The 20184-nt window shown below is 38.6% G+C and overlaps 1 protein-coding gene across 6 annotated transcripts in view; it reads right to left on the reverse strand.

Moving 5' to 3' along the window:
* The window catches only part of COL12A1 (collagen type XII alpha 1 chain), a 108519-nt gene that overhangs the window by 58281 nt on the left and 30054 nt on the right, over window positions 1-20184 (reverse strand). For 4 of the 6 annotated variants that reach the window (XM_070558952.1, XM_008522346.2, XM_070558951.1 and 1 more), the window contains exons 14-23: window positions 14671-14943; window positions 9491-9757; window positions 8844-9036; window positions 7623-7744; window positions 5737-5886; window positions 5536-5655; window positions 5274-5438; window positions 4554-4700; window positions 2175-2314; window positions 1514-1643 (exon numbers count right to left, since the gene is read on the reverse strand). In XM_070558952.1, coding sequence (XP_070415053.1) covers window positions 1514-1643; window positions 2175-2314; window positions 4554-4700; window positions 5274-5438; window positions 5536-5655; window positions 5737-5886; window positions 7623-7744; window positions 8844-9036; window positions 9491-9757; window positions 14671-14943 — 1707 coding nt within the window. The remainder of the gene's footprint in view (window positions 1-1513; window positions 1644-2174; window positions 2315-4553; window positions 4701-5273; window positions 5439-5535; window positions 5656-5736; window positions 5887-7622; window positions 7745-8843; window positions 9037-9490; window positions 9758-14670; window positions 14944-20184) is intronic. The other 2 variants (XM_070558956.1, XM_070558954.1) reach the window with 1 other exon arrangement.

The following is a 20184-nucleotide window of genomic DNA, read 5'->3' on the forward strand; positions in this document are numbered from 1 at the left end:
TACTTAACTATTGATACTTGTATATGCTAAATAGAGAACGGGTTCCTATGAGAAATCAATGAGTTAATATAACCCTTTCCTTTCACTAAACAAACCCATCTCATTGTTCATTGCCACCCCATACGCAGGACTGCACATTACAACTATTTCACAGAGGAAAAAAGGTTAAATTTCAAATGGCATTCCGGCAAGTCCATATGGAAGCCAAAATCGATACCAACTTGCTGAGATTTCAATCTCTTTTCCTGGAACATCTCTAAGTTGACTATTTTCATTCTTCAATCATAGAATTTCATACATAAGTAACTAACACAGTATTTTAATTTGTCTTTCTTTTAAAAAATATTTTCATGAGTACCATGCATTAATAACTGGAACTTAGGGGATTTATGGGCTTTTTGGAGACAAACCCACAAGACAGAGTAAAAGGTTTACAATCTCTTCTTCACTTAATACCCATATAGCTTTTTATTTTTTGTCCAAATACTGAGTTTTCAGTTTTAAGGAATTATCAGATTAATCCTATCCATTATGAAATACATTATTTCCCACCTCATATGGTCAGCCATGAAGAGAAATAAGAGAAGAGATAAAGACCTAAGGAACTAAGCATAAGTGGAGTCAGTTCTTGCCTTGGAGAGAGCAATGCCCCCTCTTCCTCTTATAAGTGGCCTCCCTTCCCGCTGGAGCCCAGCCAAGAAGATGGGAGAAGAAAAGAGTATTTTTTTTTTTTGGTATGCTTTTTGTTGAGGAAGATTGGCCTTGAGCTAACATCTGTTGCCAATCTTCCTCTTTTTTTTCCTCCCCAAAGCCCCAGAACATGGTTGTCTATCCTACTTGTAAGTCATTCTAGTTCTTCTACGTGGGGTGCCGTCACATCATGGCTTGATGAACAGTGTGTAGATCCGCACCCAGGATCCAAACCAGTGAACTCTGGGCCGCTGAAGCAGAGCATGCAAACTTAACAACTTAGCCATGGGGCCAGCCCCGGAAAGAGTATTTTCATATGGGCTCAGAAACCCTACCAGGGACAGGAGGGAGGAACGCCTCTCCCAAAAGCTTTATTCAAAACCAGAGGCCTTAGAGCTTCTCTAGTAAAGGCCAAAGGCCAAAAAACAGGAGAGATCTCATTGCCAGCAGAAAGATCTGACCATCTGCAGAAGTGAAACAGGTCACCTCTGCACAGCTCCTCTTCCTAATCTTAGTCCCACTCCCCACAGAGTCTCTTTCCTCAAGAAGTGAATGACTCTATTAAAGGTACTTTTCCATCTAAGTTATCTATGGCCGTGACTACCCATTCCACCCGTGGGGCCCATGATGGTCGAGCAGCCAGGAAGATCAGACAACCACTCAGTGTTTATCCAGCACCTGCACAAAGAACGCACTTGGAAAATATTTGTCGAATGGATAATGAATAAAAGAAGGATTTGGAAGGCTGACAAAAATCCCACATGGGCTGTCATCTCTTTATCTTAAAAACAAAACAATGAGATGTTTTTTTCATCTGACTTACAGGTTTTCTCTGTGCCCTTCAGAGGCTCGCTGTACTCATCTTCCACCACGGAGTACACGTTCACAACGTACTCAGTCTCAGGCTTCAGATCTTTCAGGACTGTGCTCCTCTCCAGTCGGCTCACATAAAACTAGGGGGAAATTTAAAAATGACAACATAGCATAGTCATTTCCTTCTTTTCGACTATAACTACAAAGTAGTTAACTGCAATGAACGTAGAAATTATATTTCAAGGAGGCCACTGTCTTTTGGCTTTGGAAACTACAATGAGGTCTTGGACAAGACAGACAATTTATTCTCTTGGCTGTTGTTTCCTTATTTGTAAAATGAGTAAATAAAATTAGATCATCTTTAATGTTCCCTTCCAACTCTAGCATAAACTCATGAATATATCAGGCATTCTCTAATTAAGTTTTAATTTAAAATCCTATTGATATTCTGCAATTCTTAGAAACCAGAAGAATTCAAGCAAAGCTCGTTCCTTTCATTAAGCCCAAATGGAAGTGCTTGCCTAGCAGGGAAGAGAAAGCACCAGTGTTGACTCAGTTCTGCCCCTCTCTGCATGCCTCTTGCTCCACACCCAACATTTTTCTCAGCAGCCTAATGAGGAGGACCCAAACTCAGAATCAGGAAGGAGTAGGTTTAGGTGTTGTCTACTCACTTCTTGACGTTTTCCACCAGAAACTGGGTAGTATTCCACCTTATATCTGTCCACACTGTCAGAAGGAGGTGTCCAGCTCACTCTAAGAGAACGATGGGTTCGCTCAGAAATAACTAGGTTGGAAGGTGCTTCCAAGTCACCTACACGTGGAAATAAAGTACATACACTTTTTCCATTATCATAACAAGGTGACGAAATTTGAAATTAGGTTGAAACAGTATTACTCTCCATATTTCAAGCTTGTACCCACATCCTTTCACACACTAAGTAGCTACAGTATATCCATATGGAGGCCCTTTGCCCATAAAACCTCCCTGAATGGGTGTGGGCAAAGTGTTCCTTAGTCTCAAAGATTCAAACCTGAGCTCATTGTCTTTCATTAAAACTTGATCCTGCTCTTCCTTATGTCACCACCAGTTTTCCAGTCACCTAGACTCAAAAACCTCTGAACTACCTTTGGATACTTTCTCCTCTCTCTAACCTTGTACATATAATCAATAAATAAGGATTTGGGTCCTGACCATTCCACTGTTTCTATCACTACTGGCACCACCCAAGTTCACTGCCCCCATTATCATTTTGATTATTCATATTCATGCCTTATCTCCTTAACTATAGACTGTGCTCTGTGCAGACAGAATTGGTTTCTTGTTCATGTTTAGCTCCCCTACAGGACCTAGTTCAGTGCAAAAGAAGTGAACCACTTTCTTATTCAAGAGAGAGGAAAAACAACCACATCTTTTCACATTTGGGACTACCCTACTTCCTGTGACTGTGGTCTCTGCTGATAGGTGTAAGTGAGATGACTCACACGGAACAATATCTGAACTAAACACCAAGGAAAAGAGAAATCAGCTCCATATGACCATCAGAAATATGTCCCAAGTAATAATTTAAAGAGAATTAATCCAATGACTCCATGAGCATGGCAAATCACTCTCATATACACTCTTTCCACTTCCTTTGTAAGCCAAAGCTGGGAAAAGTATTTCCATTCTCAGTATCCTAACCTTTATTGTACTTGGGTCACAATCAAGCCTACAAAATTATCAAGCAATTTTACTGTCTGGAAACTAGAATGAATGCAACTATTACATAGTCGACTAAGAAAAAGAAAAGGACAACAGATAAAAGACGTTTTCATCCTCACTCAAAGTTCTGTACAACTAAATAAAAGTACAACCCTCTCAGCTATTTCAGAGCCAGAAGCCTACAAATTCTGGCTTCCTGGCTGGTCTATTTCTCCAGGGAAAAGGTCAGTCTGTTGTTCAAAATCCAAAAAGAAAATCTGCAAAAGTCTGGAGAGAAAAACTCAAGAAGGAACAAATAACGTACCCCCAGGACCCAAAGCATGTGAACCATTTTTGCCACATTATTTGTTAAACTCTTTCCAACTTTTCTAAAACCAAAATAAATTACTAAAAGACAGTCTTTACCATTATCCATGTGTACTTAAAAGAAATTTTTATCATATAATAAGGATCATAATTTTTGTCATTAATTTTCCAGAAAGTTTCATTTTGGTGCTTACCATGTTTTGTCCTGTGATTTATACAGATAGGAACCATTTTGCACCACCTTCTGTCACGAAAAATTCAGTTCTACAATTTTATTTCTAAATCTTAATTGCTTATCAATAGCTACTTTTTTTCAAAGACCTCAAAATATCTTTAACCATTTAATCCTGGGTAAGCAATTTAACTTCTGTAAATCTCAGTTTCCTCACTAGTAAAGAGAGATTACATCATTTCTCAAGGTCCAAACTCTAAAATTATAATTTCTCTTTATATTTAGGGATTATAAGTGCAAAGTATCAAATTTGATCATCTGTAGTTGAGACAAAGCAAATCAGATACAAGACCCCTCTTCCACTCCTAATAAAAAAAAAAGATAACATACTTTAGAAAACAAAAGTCTGGGAACAACCATTTAAAAGCAATTTACATAGCATGAAGATGCTTTACAAGAGAATAGATATATATCAGAAAAGAAAGCATCTCTCTTCCTTTCTTCTCCACTCCCATTTATATTTGTGTGTGTGTGGTGTGCATGCACAGATAAACTACATGTATCCTCAAATGAACCGAAAATCATTTCTAGTTGGGTGCCATCAAAAACAAATCAGAAAAAAAATCAGAGATGAAAACCAATGATTCTCCACTGGGGACGGTGTTTTCCCAGCAGACATTTGTCAACATCTGAAGGTATTTTTAGTTGTCACAATTCAGAGAATGGTACTGGCATCCAGTGGGCAGAGCCCAGGGATGCTGCTAAACACCTCACAATGCACAAAAGAGACACTTTCCCCCATCCAGAAAAGATTTATCTGCCCCAAAACATCAACAGTGCTGAGGGTGAGAAAGCCTGGGCAAACCTGACCTGGACCTTTGACACTGTTACACAAGTTAATGGTGAGGTCATCCACGATCCTGGAGAGTGACTCAAAATCAGCCACGTTGTACGCGTGGGTATCATCGGGATCCGTTGCAATCATCTTTAACTCAACTTCATCAGCATTTTTAATACCTTGAAAAGAACGTATGTATACAAATTAAAAGCACTTCTCAGAAAAAAATTAATGGAATAAAGCAAATATTTTTGGGCTACCCTTATATATTCAATGTTAACTAGAACATATGATTTTCCTCAAAAATAAAATGATTATCTATAGTTATAAAATAGAAACACATAAAAAATGATATAAACTGAAGATATTCTAAATTAGCTTCTTTTAAATGCTTCTAGCAGCAATTTCCCACTAAAAAGTGTCTCTTCGGTGTTTTTTCTGGAAAGCAAAATAATGGATATCAAAAATAAACATGGTGCTGTGGAAAACCAAACAGGAATTTTCCTGGATCCTATTAATAGTACATTTGTCCTCTTGATCCATTACTTTATTCCAAGAAGCCATGTAGTTTTGTCTCTTTACAAGGAGAAAAGAAGAAAGTTAACTAACTTCCTGGCACATCATTTTGATAAATTATGTGATAGGGAAAATGTGTTTGTTTGTTTTTTCATGCTTCAGAAAATATTTTTAACTACAAAAATATCCTCAGTTTTTGTAACCCCGAGGGCATGGCTAGCCTCGTCAGTGCTTACCAACAGCAAACAGCTCCACGCCTTCGTCCTTGAGTTTCTTTGAAGGTGCCTCGACATCATCTTGTGATTTTCCATCAGTGATGAGAACACCAATTTTTCGAGCCCGAGGCCTCATGCCAGCTTGGGTCTTGAAGCTCTGTTGACGAATGAAATTCAAAGCCATGCCTAGTGGGGTTTTTAAAAGAGAACCAGTCACATCATTATTCAGCCACAGCTTCGACCAAAAGCAAGAGCTGAGAGCGCACCAGGCCATCCTGCTCACCTGTGAGGGTGTTGCCTCCTTTGTACGGTAAGTTGGCCACCGCTTCCAACAAGCTCTGCTTGTCTTTGTGAGCATTTAATTGCCACTCTGTCCTGGGGTCCCCACTATACTGAGCAAGGGCTAAAATAACACCATTGGCATTAGCATATACAAAAGAGCATCATGAAAATGTCTAAATGTCTACAATATAGTCAGACCTACCAATTTGTACTCTTTTAGGGCCAATCTCAAAGACTTCCACAATACGAGAAATGAAACTCCTCACAGTTCTAAAGTTGGCCCGGCCGATGCTCCATGATCCATCCACCAACAACACAATGTCTGCTTCGGCTCTCGTGAGACACTCCATCCCTGACACGGCAACCGGGAGACAGGTCAGAGGAAGAAGCAAATTCGCAGCACAGTTGCTTCCTAGCCATGCCTCTTCCACCCCCTGGATGCTCAGTGTTGCCTAGCTGTTTCAGTTCTGTAGCTTAGCTCCGTGATTTGGAGTTCAAGACTCTCAAAATATGTCCAGAGGATTTATTAACTTCAAATAACAGTCATAGGAATCATCAGTTCCTCCAATGATTATTTCAGTGGCAAATCCTTCTTTCATCTTTGACTCTATTTCCTGGCCACAGTCACAGACCCTGGAGACTTAAATTAAACCATCAATGTAAATTTGAATAGGCTCACAAACCCAAAAGCTGAAGTAACTAAGTGAGAATGTACAGTTATCTAACTATAAGGCATTAATAATTTTAATAAAATTTTAATGTGATCTAAAGATTAGACGTTGCATTTTTCTGCAATATTTGATGGTCATTAGCTGATGAACTGACAGTAAGCTAGGAGAGGTTTTAGTGAGCCAAAAATATCTTTTAAAATAATTAAGCTCCTAGGTAACTATTACATATATTCTGAAAGATTAGACACAACTCTTAAAATTAGATCTTTTGGAAGTAAAGATATACTGCTTTAAAATCTGATAGATATGATATTATTTAGTTATTAACTACTTAACTTTATCATCTATTATGTATAACAATCAGGTAAAAACAGATGGTGAAGTCTGCACATTTAAAAAATCAAGAGAGAAGGAAGACAATTTAGAAAAAGTATGCAGACAAATACGGAAATTGAGAGCTGTAGAGACAACAAGCACAAACACTGACACAGAGCTAGGGGGCTTTGGAAAGAGAAAACAATCCCAACATCCTCAGCGCACAAGCTACAAAATAAAAATATAAGTCAGTTAATATCATCATAAAAGAAACAATAGAACATTAATGCAAAACAGCAAGATTGGGCATTTTCATAGATTTTATCCACATCCGTATTTTCACACGCTTTCTCTTCCAGGAGCTTATGTTACCAACTATCAACTTTCTACCTTCTCGCCATGTTAGTGTCTGATCTTTGTATTACAAAAAAACACAACGCATCGAGAACAATTACGTGATGCTCGCTGTCCAAAGGCATCATTCGCATGCTGTGCGTGACAGCAGCACTGAGGACTCCCGAAGGCTGATCCAAGCACCTAAGCCTTTCCAAGCTCTCCTGCTCTGCCCAGATCTACTCTTTTTTAGTGAATTATGGAAAATATTTAGAAATAAATTCTATCCACAACTTCCACCTCTAAGAATGTTCAAAACTAGCTTGATGTACATCAAAGCTGTAATCGTGGCAGGAGCAGAAAAATCCAAAGGGTTTATGTTACCATCTTGCTTTCCAAGTCCTGGCTGCCCACTTATTATTGTAACTCAACTCTGCTTGCTCAGCCCAAATAAACCATTTCTGCAATTACTTTCACAAAATAAAACTGCATTTTACTCATTAAAAAGAGAGAAAATGTACATTATCTACCCATTGTAAAAATTCTTCTTTACTGATGCAATGCTGACAAGAAAAGCCTTAAAAATATAGGGTCAAAAGTATGCTTAGCTGGATGTTTGGATAAATATTTAAGTATGTAAATTATTTAAATACATTTTAGTATAAAATTTTTATAGTCGCTTTTCACTGTATGATTAACCTAACAATTCACATTTAAAATAGTTTCATAATATTGAGTTTTCCTATGGGACTCTAACTCAATTTCTTACCAGAGGATAAAATTGGCATCACAGTTGTGTCAGAAAGGGTTGTCATTTCTTGTCCAACAAGCGGCGAACTTTCTCCTCCATCAAACATTCCAAAAACATTTACTTTATAGGTGGTACCTGCCCTGAAACGTTAAAACATATAGTCTGTATGGAGAGTTAGCCCAAGTGGTAGTATTTTTTGCTTTGTTAAAGACATTCATCTTGAATTACAAACTTCCATTCAGAGGAAGTTATAATGCATAAAATCGTAAGAGAAGAAAAACACTCGCCATCACATTCTAGTTTAACTCACTGTGTGAGGCATGAGGGGAAACTAGCCAGCCAGCCTGCTAGAGAACACTACAGGCTCACAGCGCCAGTCTCTGTCTTGTCTTTCTACCAGATGTAGAATACCCCTCCTGCCACTGAACAGGCCAGGGGCGGACAGACTCTTTCCTCTTACTGCTTCTAAGCAATGGGCTTTAAGAAGGTAAATGCTGTAACTTGCAAGGTGACCTAAAGTGCCTAGCACCATGTCTGGCGCCCAGCAGGCTCCCCAAATTTCCTTCTCCCTATTCTGGTAAAAGTAAATAGTGAGCATTTAGATAGATTTCAATACTGTTGAGTGAATGGTTTAAACAAACAAACTCTACAAAAGACAACGCACAGTAGTCCATTCTTTTTACTGTAATGAATGTAGAGTGCTGTTCAGATTCAGACTTCCTTGTTTTCCACCGCACAGCCTGAAGCGAGGCCTCTAATCCTCCCACCCATCCCCGATCTTGCCAGCTGATACCAAGCACGGGTCCTGCTTTCTTTCCCCCACGGCACAATCTGGGAGAGGACACGCTCTCAGCATCGCAGTGCAGGTCGCCTGGGCCTTTTCAGAAGGCACAGGAACCCCCACATTTCCACAGAGCTGCCTGGGGACAAGCTGTTTTTGGTGAAATTGTGTGATACAGATGTTAATTTTTAAGAAGCAGGATGTTAGTGAAAAAATGTCATTCCTGATCACTTAGAAACAAAAATAATTAAAACATTACAAAAAATTGTGCTCAGGCCTGAGTTCGACCTTCTAAACCCTAACCTGAACTTGAGCAGTACCAAGAACAAGAAAGCAACTTCAGCTAATTTTAAATACTCTGCTGGCAAACAGACACATAAATGATCATCCGTGGAAGGCCCACTAATTTGCATAGTTATTCAATCGCTTAACACAAACTGAATATAGTTCATTCCTACCTAAGTTCCTCCAAAACAACTGTGTTGTCATATGGTCCAACCACTAATTCCCCCAGTCTTCGGTCATCCCCCGTAGGGTGGAAGGTGACCTTATAGCCCTTCACTTCCCCAGGGGCAGGCTCCCAAGTCACACGGAAGCTTGACATGGTTGGGTCAGATGTTTTGAGGTTTCTCGGTGACTTAAATCGAGAAGCTGTAAAAATAATAAGATCTTAAAATATTATCCATAACTAGGCTTCGGGGTTTCTTAGTAGCCCCTACGATAATAAATTGAATTAAAAATATCTATGTGATATACATGGGAATCATCACAAACATAACACTTCAAAATGCATATTTATAAATAGGGTTAAGTAAGATAGCACAAGACATAATACCCAATAAAATCGTAATAACAGAGTGTCACCCAAGTGGAAGTGTAAATAATTCTCACAATTCAGATTAGATTGACATTAGAACATTAATGCGTAGAATCATTTTACCAGGAACTAGATTGGTAAAAATAATATGCTAAGTAGGCATCCTATCTAATTATTATAATTTAATTTATTACAGAATCAGTTTTGGACATTTACAAATGAAGTAGATGTATTAAAGTATTCCTTTAAAATATAACACACTTTCCCAAAAAAATTATTATTTTATACCTGTTGTTCCTGATCCTTGCCTAAGCTTTCCTTCTCCTGTCTTATAAATTGGGAGAACTGTGATGTCATACGTGGTCTGGGGTTGAAGTCGCTTTAACACTGTCGAGGTGACTGTGGGTGGTACTTTAGCAACCATCTGTCTCCCTCCTCCACGTGGGCGATACACAACACGGTAGTTGATGACTTTCCCAGGGGCTGGTTTCCAGGTAACTCTCATTGTGTTTTCTGTTTCTTCATCTACTTTCAAGGTTTTTGAATCCTGGGATACTGTGAGATAAAAGGAAGATTATAATATATACCATGTTAAAATAAAATGTGTATGTCCACCTCCCCATTTGTGTGAAAAGAAGCCATCTGTGGTTTCTTCAACTCTGTCCCCCTGCTTGGCATTGTGATCCCCATCAGTTCATGGTGGCGTGTGAGCATAATCTCCACGAGATCACAGTGAGATGTTTTCTTTTTATCTGGCCAATAACTAAAAAATGGAAGTTCATATTGCAAGGATTTCCTATTTGCATTCCAGAGACTTTAGTAAAGAAAACATCCATTTCCGGAGATGAGCTTTTAGAATTTTTATTTATTTCCATCTGTAAAGAATTCCTGTAGTAATCACGCTGTGGGGGATACTAAACCTCATGAATGTGGGGCCAGAAATATTACTTGGATCTTTTCAGAAAAAAGTACAATCCATAAATGACTAACCAGAGTGACTATAGTTAACACTATTTTTTGTGATGGCCACAAATACGTAAGACTACGAACACAAGGGAATAGGGAGCTCCAACACGTAACACTGTCTCAAGGGCTCAAAGATAAATTGGTAAACACTGAGTCTTTAAGGAAGCACCATATATAAAAAAGTGTTTGATTAATATACAGTCAATATTGTTTGTTAAATTATATTTTACTAATATCCCACAATTATTAATAACCATATCAGAAACAGGCCACCAAACATCCACAAATAGCCAACATATCCCTTTTCTTATAAATAATTAGAGTTATAAGCAGGATCACTTCATTTATTTCAATAATCTTTGCATTCAAAGGTCATAAGCATTTTCTATAGGAAGAGACTAAGCTAAAGGAAACATTGCAAAGAATCCTTCTTGATTCTAAGAGAAATTTCATGTTCAAATAGGCAAGGACCACCTGAAACAACTAAAAAGCCTGAAAAAACTAAAACTTTATATAGGGAGAGAGATCATCATTTTTCAGACACTGAACATCAGGCAGCACAGGACAGTGATTCCTGAGAGTGAGCTGACAAATGAGAAAATGAGAAGCAAATGAAAGTGAGCTTCACGAGCACCCTGGCTTATTGCTTGGAGAGAGTTTCCAGCCCAAGTACAGGAAGGGGGAGCCCAGACGGAGCCTGGTGTTCTCTCCTAACTGAGGAGATGGTTTTGCGAGTCTGGGGAGTCCAAGGCACCTAGAAGTTGGATGTCAGAGTGCTGTAGAGGAGATGGTGTTACAGAGAACATGCTCCAAAATTCTGCCACAGGTCCTCCTTGAGCCTTCAACCTAATCAGTGCGTATGTAGGAGGAAACTACCCCAAACCAAGGAAAGAACCGCCTGCAAGAGCAGAGGGAGCAATTCCTGGAGTTCATGCAGGGCCAGAAATGCTTTCCCTAGCCAGAAGAGAAAACCTCAAAATTCCCAGGACATCAGGAGATTATTTCCCCAGTAATGGGGAAAATTAGCCCCAGACTAGAGGTATCTCTGGTCTAGCTCTAATAGAGCTTAAGAAGGAAGCTTCAAAAAGATCAAACTATTTCCAAGTAACCTAACTGCATCCCAGAACAATGCTTAAGGATATTTACAAGGATATAAAAATAGCTGGCATCCAACAAAGTAAAACTTACAATGCCTGGCATCTAATAACAATTGCCAGGCATGCAAAGAAGGAAAAAAATACGACCACGTGACAGACTGAATGATTGTGTCTCCCCAAAATTCACATGTTAAAGCCTTAACCCCCAATGTGTTGGTACTTGGAGATGGACCTTCGAGGAGATGAATAGATAATTAGAGCTAAAAATACAATGTCTAAGATAAAGAATGCACAGTATGGTATTAACAGCAGATTAGAAATTGCAGGAAAAAGATTAGTGAACTTGATGACATGATAATAGAAACTACCCAAAATGAAACACAAGAAAAAAAAGATTGACAAATTGAACAGCACAACAGTGAGCTGTCTAATAACTTCAAGCAGACCAAAACACGTATAATTGGAGTACCTGAAGAGAGTGGGGGCTTGATAGATAAAATATTTGAAGAAATAATGGCCTAAATATTTTCAAAGTTTTTCAAATATAAACCCTCACATCCAACAAGCTCAATGAACCCAAAGCACAAGAAACACGAAGAAAACGACACCAAGCCCCATCAAAAGCAAATTCTTAAAATTAGTGATAAAAAGAAAATCTTGAAAGCAGCCATATAAACAAAAGATACATTATTTATAGAGAACAAAAATAAGGAATGATAAAATAGGTAAAGAAATTTAATATATAATCATGAATTGTGTTTCTGAGAGCTGCAAAAATATAACTTCAACTAAGAGTAAATTGGTTGCAATTTTTTATTGTAGGGTAAAGAAACTAAGAGAATTCTCAGCCAAGTCCATTACTTTCACAAAATATTAAAATTTATTCAGATTAATCTTCAATTTTCCATTACTATTCTCCAGGTAAGTGAACTATTAAAAGAAAAAATATTTATATTTTCAAACAAAAAGTATAAAGACCTTACATAGAGTTTCGAAAATAGTATGAGAAAGAATAGTATATAGAACAATCTATTTGAATTACTCATTACCAATTGTCACAACTATTGAATAAATTGATGTGTGTCTAACACTTTTCTAGAAAGAGTTGTGCTAAAATATGTTTTCTGACCTCTTGTTTCTCTCTCTTAAATTTTTCTTCAGTGGAACAAGACATCTCTTTCTTATATATAAAATTCTCAGACCAATTTCACACAGCTCAGAATTGAGAAAAATGGATATTTAAGTCTTATGAGTGTTGGTCTAAAAAGAAACCTATGGGGCTGGCCCCGTCGCCGAGTGGTTAAGTTCGTGCACTCCGCTGCAGGTGTCCCAATGTTTCATTGGTTCAAATCCTGGGCACGGACATGGCACTGCTCATCAAACCACGCTGAGGCAGCATCCCACATGCCACAACTAGAAGGACCCACAACGAAGAATATACATCTGTGTATTGGGGGGCTTTGAGGAAAAAAAATAAAATCTTAAAAAAAAAATGCCATAGCCAAAGATGATGCATTAACCTTTAAAAAAAATTAATTAATTAAAAAAATAAAAAGAAACCTATGTTCCCAAAAGAATGTGATCCCAAATTTTAAATTATTCCCCAATTTAAATATGTTAATACCAGTCAAATGTAGTACCTCAGATCTTAAAAGGCTTCAAGGAACTCACTTAATTTCTGCCTTTTAATTAACTCTTTAAAATAAAGGAACTGAAGTTAAATAAAGTACAACATATCTCACCCTAGCTTTAATGGAAAACTTTCTATTTTAGGGAGAAAAAAAAAAATCCTTTTTGGCTTCCCATAAGTAAAAAGTAAGATTTTTCACTTCATTGACAGGTATGACACATGCTATAAAATGCTGTAACACTCACATTGTAAGTTCTTTTCACGTTTTAGTAACTCTGACAAGACGCTTCCCAACACCCACCGTACCTCTGCTAACCCAGCTGCCATAAACCAGAGGCCCAGCACAGAGTCTCCCATCTGCTGTCTTTCTGCTGGCCACAGTGCATGGTCTTCATTATATCAACAGTCTGCACACCATGTCTCTGAGCTCGAGGGGAAAGCAGTCCTGAGACTATTTCCCAAATCTCCCCTTGCAGTTTGTAAGACACTCTAAGAACGTGACCTGGTGACTCTGCCCGGGTGTCCACACTTTAGGACTTGTCCACCACCCAGTCACCACATCTGACTCAGAGTTCTCAAAGTCCTCTATACAGCTTCACCTTCCACAAAGAGAGCGAAGGAAAACACAACAAACTGCTCGCAGAGAAGAAAAGGCTGTCTGAAGACTTTACAGAAGCTGCTGATGGCACAGCCCCCTCTCCCTGTGCCAGAAAAATCACCCAATTCCTCTACTTCTTTCTAATAAAAAGAAATGCAAGAGCTTTTTCCCCTTTTCCTAAAATCCTCGCAAAACAAAAGAAAGAAACTTTTCTCCTATAAATTCTCAGAAATGCCCATGCTTAACAAATGACCTTTTAGGAAAGAGAATGAAGAAATGTTGAACCTCTTTCACTAGCCAGCTGATAATAAATAATGATAGGTCATTTAAAATTATTCACCCAAAAAACAGAATATTAATAGGATTAAGGTAAATCTGAGCCACCAGAAAACTGAGTAGACTTTAGATTTAACCTGACCAAATAAGGTAGGAATAAAGGAAAGAATCTAGGATGAGTCTTAGGTACATGATAATCACAGTCTCGATAGACGCCACACTTCCTCAGTCACCTCTAAGTGGCTGGGCACCATGCTGCTGCTTTGCACACTATTATTTCATCTAATCTTCATGACAACTCTGACAGACTGCATTCCACTGAATGGGAAACTGAGTCTCAAAGAAGGTGAAGTGACTTGCCCAAGGTCACACAGCTATAAAAGTGTGGTGTGCCTGAATTCTCTTAGTCTCCATGCTCCTGATCTTTTTACTAGCTGTTTCTTACCTAGTTGATCATTCCATCAGAAAAAAAAAGAGAGACATAAATACACATAGTTGGAAGGGAGTCAATATTTCAAAATTTGACATAATTTTTAGATGTAAAATGAGTCTGAATTTAAACCACATTCTTTAAAGGTCCTAATTTTTCAGTCCTTATTTATCATATAAAGAAAAAAATAGGGCTGGCCCAGTGGCATAGTGGTTAAGTTTGCACACTCCGCTTCAGCGGCCCAGGGTCCGCAGGTTCGGATCCCAGACGCGGACTTAGCACCACTTGTCAAGTCACACTGTGGCAGCATCCCACATAAAATAGAGGAAGACTGGCACAGATGTTAGCTCAGGGCAAATCCTCCTCACGAAAAAAAGAGAAAAATACAAGTGGTTAAACGTCATGTCACTTGAGCTGATAGCTATTAGGTAGTATCGACACACACCCAAACACACTTGGGATGTTACCTACATTCAGTTGTGGCTTCTCCAGTCAAAGGTTCTCCTTCTCCACTGCTGTAAGTTGCAAACACCGAAATTTTGTATTTAGTCTCCGGCTGCAGATTTTCTATTACAGTATGAATTGCATCTTCAGGAAGATTTTTCTCTCCAGCCTCAACATCATCATAAAGCGATTTCCAGGAGACCCTATAACCACGAACCATTCCTGGAGCAGATGTCCAATATGCCCCAATTGATGTGTCAGTGATATCTTTAGTAATTAAATCCTGAGGTGAACCACGTTCTAGAACAGAAGTTAAAGAGGAATCATCTTTTAATGTCCACTAGATACGTAAATATTCCTTCATCCTGGTAAGCATTCTAATTTGCTGAATTCAAACTCAATTTGTCTAAAGTTGCCCATTCTTCTTTCTGAGTTGTCTGTCCTGTTCTGTCAGCAGAACAGATTGATGGATAACCCTTTAGAACTGGGTCTGATTCCTGCCTCTCACCCTGGCCCCAATACCTCCAGTCAGATTGTAAGGTCTTTCAGGTAAAGGATGACATCCAAATATGAAGGAGTGCGTGCCTAAAAAATTGTTTTCCAAAGGAAAAAGTGTACCTAAATGCAAAAATTTTACCACAGTTCAGTCCGCCTTATGACCTAGCACATTGTTCACACAGATCTTTATTTCTTTACCGTCATCTTTTCCTCTCTGATCTAATTGAAATAAGCGGCGTTTCAATGTATGATTTACGATAACTTCAACAATCTCATACCACTTGCAAATCTTAAAATTCCAACAATCATTTTCTGGTGGAAACTCCATTCATCCATGCAGTTAAAAATGGAGAAGTGCAAACTTTCAATACAGCTTAACCCTAATGAAACTGAAAACCACCAAGTCTTCTTGAGAACTTAAAAGCAATTAGTCATCAAAATAAAACACACCACTTGTTCCAGATGATCGAAAATGTCTGCTACTAAATTTTGGCTCTTTCATTCAAAAAAAATACAACCCAAATGGAAAAATATGGAAACCTCAACTTAATAGGAGGCACAAATGTCTTCCAATAAAACCCTCACTTTCCATCATTTAACTGTAAGATAAATATACAGGCCCCTTTATGTTGGCGACCTTTTCTAGGGTTTGTGCCACAGTATGACACAAATGTAAAACTATTTGCTTCTGCAGAATACAATTTACCAGTAATTGTTGTATATTCAAGCAAATGGCATATAATGCTGTTGCAAGAATTATGAAGGCTATTATTTTACTTGAATCAAAGAGTAAAGGTGAATATCTTAAAAATACTCATAATTAAACAATTAAATTTCAGCACAAAGTGTAAAGATAACAATAAATGAAAAAGAAATCTGGGTTTACAAAGATCTATGGTATATGGTAGAATTTAGAGGGAAAAGTAAATAAAATAGGAGCTGGGCATCTTACCAGACCCCAAGCCCAAATGGAAAATTCTAGCTCCATTATAAATAACTCTGCCTACAAGACGTCTCATCTCTGGAGGGAAATTAGTTACATACTTCACTGCAACCAAGAATACTTATTTGCGAGAACATAATGACTTTTTCCCTTGGTACTTGAGGCTATTCTTATTTGAAGCTCTTCCTGAACTGTGTTTGCTACTTAAATGGCCACACATCTTTATATTTTCTCTACTTACAGGAATATAAACAAACTGTTTCTTTGGTTTGGCTTGGTGGTTGTGTTTTGGCTTTTATTTTGTTTTCCCAACTGGTACCCAGCACTGTCTCTGAGTCTTGATGCAGCACGCATTTCCTTTGCTCGACACCCCCCCTTTTCTCATGTCCTCTTCTCCTACATTTCCTAAGTTGCAGTTAGGAAAAGTTGTTTTGAAATAATCGTACTTGAAAGTGACTGAATTTAAGTGAGCTAAAAACTGCATTAATGACATTCTAAAAAAGCATTCCAAAGTTAGTTAGAATGTGGGAATTATGTTTCAAATTTGCAATTTACAAACAATAATTTCAGCTTCTAGTTTTACGAAAGGTTGTGCTTCTCAGCCTGTTTTCCTCCCTACTTTCCACAGCACTGAGTGTGACATTGTTTATTTCCGTGACAACAGACATCAATCTCACAAACACAGGCTAATGATTTCACTGTGAGAAAACAATAGGATGAGAATCGTGGTTGAAGCACAAAGACATTTCTGGGCTACAAATGAAAGGAGCCTAGATCACTAGATGTATTCCCACAGATTTTAATCCACTATTTTAACATCTTGAAACCTATAAAACTAGAAGAAAATACTGCTAAAACTGCAACAAAGACCTTTGCAAGATGTATCAATGTTCTGAAAAGAATCTGTAAAAGCACTTCTTAAGATACAAATGAAATATTAACTAAAAAATATTCTGAGTTCTCATTAATGGCATGATAACCCTAATTCGAGTGAGCACTAAGTTTGCAAATATAAAAAAAAATTAGTTTATGCCTGTGGCACACAAAGGCATTATTTGCAAGCACTGGAATTGCAACATTCCATGTCAGTGACAGAGAAATATGGGATCCAAAGAAAGAAGAAAAACACCTCAATCCAGAAGCCAAGATTGAAAAACAAACTGTTTCAATGGGCTTCTTCTACATCAATCAGTCAGTTTGATAAGAATATTCCTAAATATTAAGTTTACACAGTTGTCAAATACATTGATAAACTTTTTTTCTCAAAAAAGCAAGAGGGTTGGGTATTCTAGCTATCGCATTACACCAAGAATTTTGAGAATATAATGTACTCGTGACAAGCAAATTTTATCAGACCTATAACCCTTGAAGTTTCTAAAGATGGAAACTTGGCTTGGCCAAATATTAGATTACCAAAAAATGAAGCAATTGGAGTGCACCCTGTGATACAACTGGCCAGCTGTTATTGGACCTATATGTGCAACCGACAGAAGGGGCCACCAGCAGGCTATGTCACCTCCTGGGGCCCTGGGGCCCTCAGCAGCAAAGTAACTGGACTGGACCAGATCAGATACATAGAATCACCTGGAGAACCAGAGAGTAGGCCATGCCCAATCAGTTACATTGGAACATCCGGAGACACGCTGAAGTGCTGATGCTTTCTAAAATCCTTTAAATCTCCTCTGTGATTTTAATTCCTCTACAATTCTTTGCTCTTTTCTCATTTCCTTCTTTCCCCTTCTTTCCCCTGCTCCCCTCTGAGGCCTAGAGAGGCATTTATTTGGAAGGTGTGCTTGGTCAGGGTGGGAAGAAACTCTCACACTTGCTTTCACTCTGAAATGGGGCTCCTTTGAAACAAAGACAGGTGTGGTCACAGCAAAACTGGTCAAAATTGTTAGACACAGCGACACTGTGAGGGACTACTTGATGGTTTCTTTATCGTATGGGTCTACAGCCAAGCACAACAGTCACCCTGAAGGTAGTGCATGAGCTCAAGGCTGACCCTCAGAACTGAGAAGTAGATTGAAGCTTTTCATTACATCCTTCCCATCCTAGAATACACGTGGGATGTTCCCCGCCCTCTCCTCCCCTCCGTCCTGTCTCGAAAGGAAAAGGCTCTTGACACATGCTTCTTATACAATAGTCATCACGTTTTCCTGTTACTGAATTCAATCCAAGTGTTACCTAGCCAGGCATTTGCTTTGGTTTAATATATTGAATTGCAGATTTTAGTTCTCAATCTAAGGAACTTCAGACTTCAATAACTACAGGAAGAGATTATTTGGCTTGGTTTGGTTAGACTGGGTTTGAGAAACAGTCTCTTTTTAGAGTCCCTGGGAGGGAAGAGGAAAGAAAGGAAAAAGAAAGGAAAGACGTCAGAAGAGCAGCCTGCAGCCTCTTTCCAGGAAACAGGACTGCCGCCCAAGAGGGGAAGGCCTGGAAATGGGGCAGTGAGCAAGCCTCAGCTCCAGGAGACTTCTGCCACTTCGTGCCTAACCTTTCCCCAAGCCTGGATCCCCTTCTGCTCTCACAAAGGCCCTCTCCCCCTGGCACCCCTCCTCTCCCTCTGCCCCAAGACCGACAAATGGATGTTTGGTGAGATTTCGGTTTGTTCAGGTTTTTTTACCCAAAGGAGACTGTTTTCAATAATATTTAACCTGACGGTACTTGTTTTCTGCTGTTCTGGACGAGACGCCTGTGCTTTGTATAGTACTTTTATCTCTGGTAGTAAATTTCTGGCAACCGTTTCAAACAAGCTATCTTCTACAAGGATGGGCTGCCTTCATCTTTACCCCTTTGATCCCCTCTCAGTCGCTTTCCCATCCACCCTATTCTCCCAGTACCAACACCAGTATGAGCATAAGGAATAGCAATGCTTTTCTGTCATAAATTTAAACATACGTTTCAAAAAATTCATCAGTTTTTGAAATTGTGATATCAGCATTTCTGCTCTGATTATAGAACGTATTCACGTATACTCAAAAGGTGCTCTTCTCGTGCCTGCTTGAGTGCATCTCTCCGCTGCTGCTGTGGGAAGTAACGTAGACAGGTGCATTTCTCATGATCTGAACATCCACAAGGGGTTGATTTCTACTTTTTTCCACATATGAGACCAAAGAACCTCATTTAAGTGACTTTCCTACATTTCCTTAGCCCTTTTCCATTTGCTTTCTTAAAAGCAAATCCGCATCCAATTCAAATATAATTATAACTCAAATTAGCCAATGATGATAACTGAAAAATTAATCATAATAAAATGAAACTATATTTCATCTTATAGATTATTCCAGCCATCTTTCACCGAGTTTCACATACCACTTTCAAAAATAGAAGTTAAATTGAAAATGTAATGTAAACCCTCTCCTAAATCAATTTGTCTTTTCTGTTAGAGCTCAACTCAGAAGTCATCCAACTTTCCACAACAGAGCACAGAGGACCTTCTGGACCACGTCCATGTGGAAACACACTTGATTTACAGCCAATGAACTGGAGCCATCGTTCCAAAGGACAAAGGTCACTATTGATAAGTTAACTTAATTACTTTAAGCAATACATAGCTCTTAAAAACCTTTTAACGATTCGAATCACCCTTCAACCTCAAGGCCTCTGTGAGATTTCTTCCACAACTGTGATCTCTCCAATTTGGTTTAGATTCTCTGATGAGCAATTAATTCACAGAAAAGGAAATAGGAAATACTGTTTGGTGATTGTGCTAAAGTTCCCCGGAAACATCAGAGTTGTTATACCCAGAATGTATGATTTTTCAAATTACGAAACAGCAGTAAATCTAGGAAAACACAGAGGCCCTGTTTCGCCCATCTTGGAGAGGCCCTGTGACTCGACACCATGCAGAAGAATTCCTGTGATGTGCTGAAACCTCACTGTAACAAAATGTCAGCAGAGTTAGCTCGATTTGATGTACAGGAGGCCGTTCGTGTCTAGGACATTGTCAGGTTGCTATAGCAACTGAAACAAAGGAAATTGTGAAAAGTTATCTTTTCCACAGCCAACAAACAACGGTCAAAAATAAGAGGATCATATTATTTCCAAACTGAAATTTTCATTCATTTGCGGCAAATCTCTGAATAAAAAGTGGCCAT

Source organism: Equus przewalskii, chromosome 9, assembly GCF_037783145.1.
Source record: "Equus przewalskii isolate Varuska chromosome 9, EquPr2, whole genome shotgun sequence".
Taxonomy (NCBI): Eukaryota; Metazoa; Chordata; class Mammalia; order Perissodactyla; family Equidae; genus Equus; species Equus przewalskii.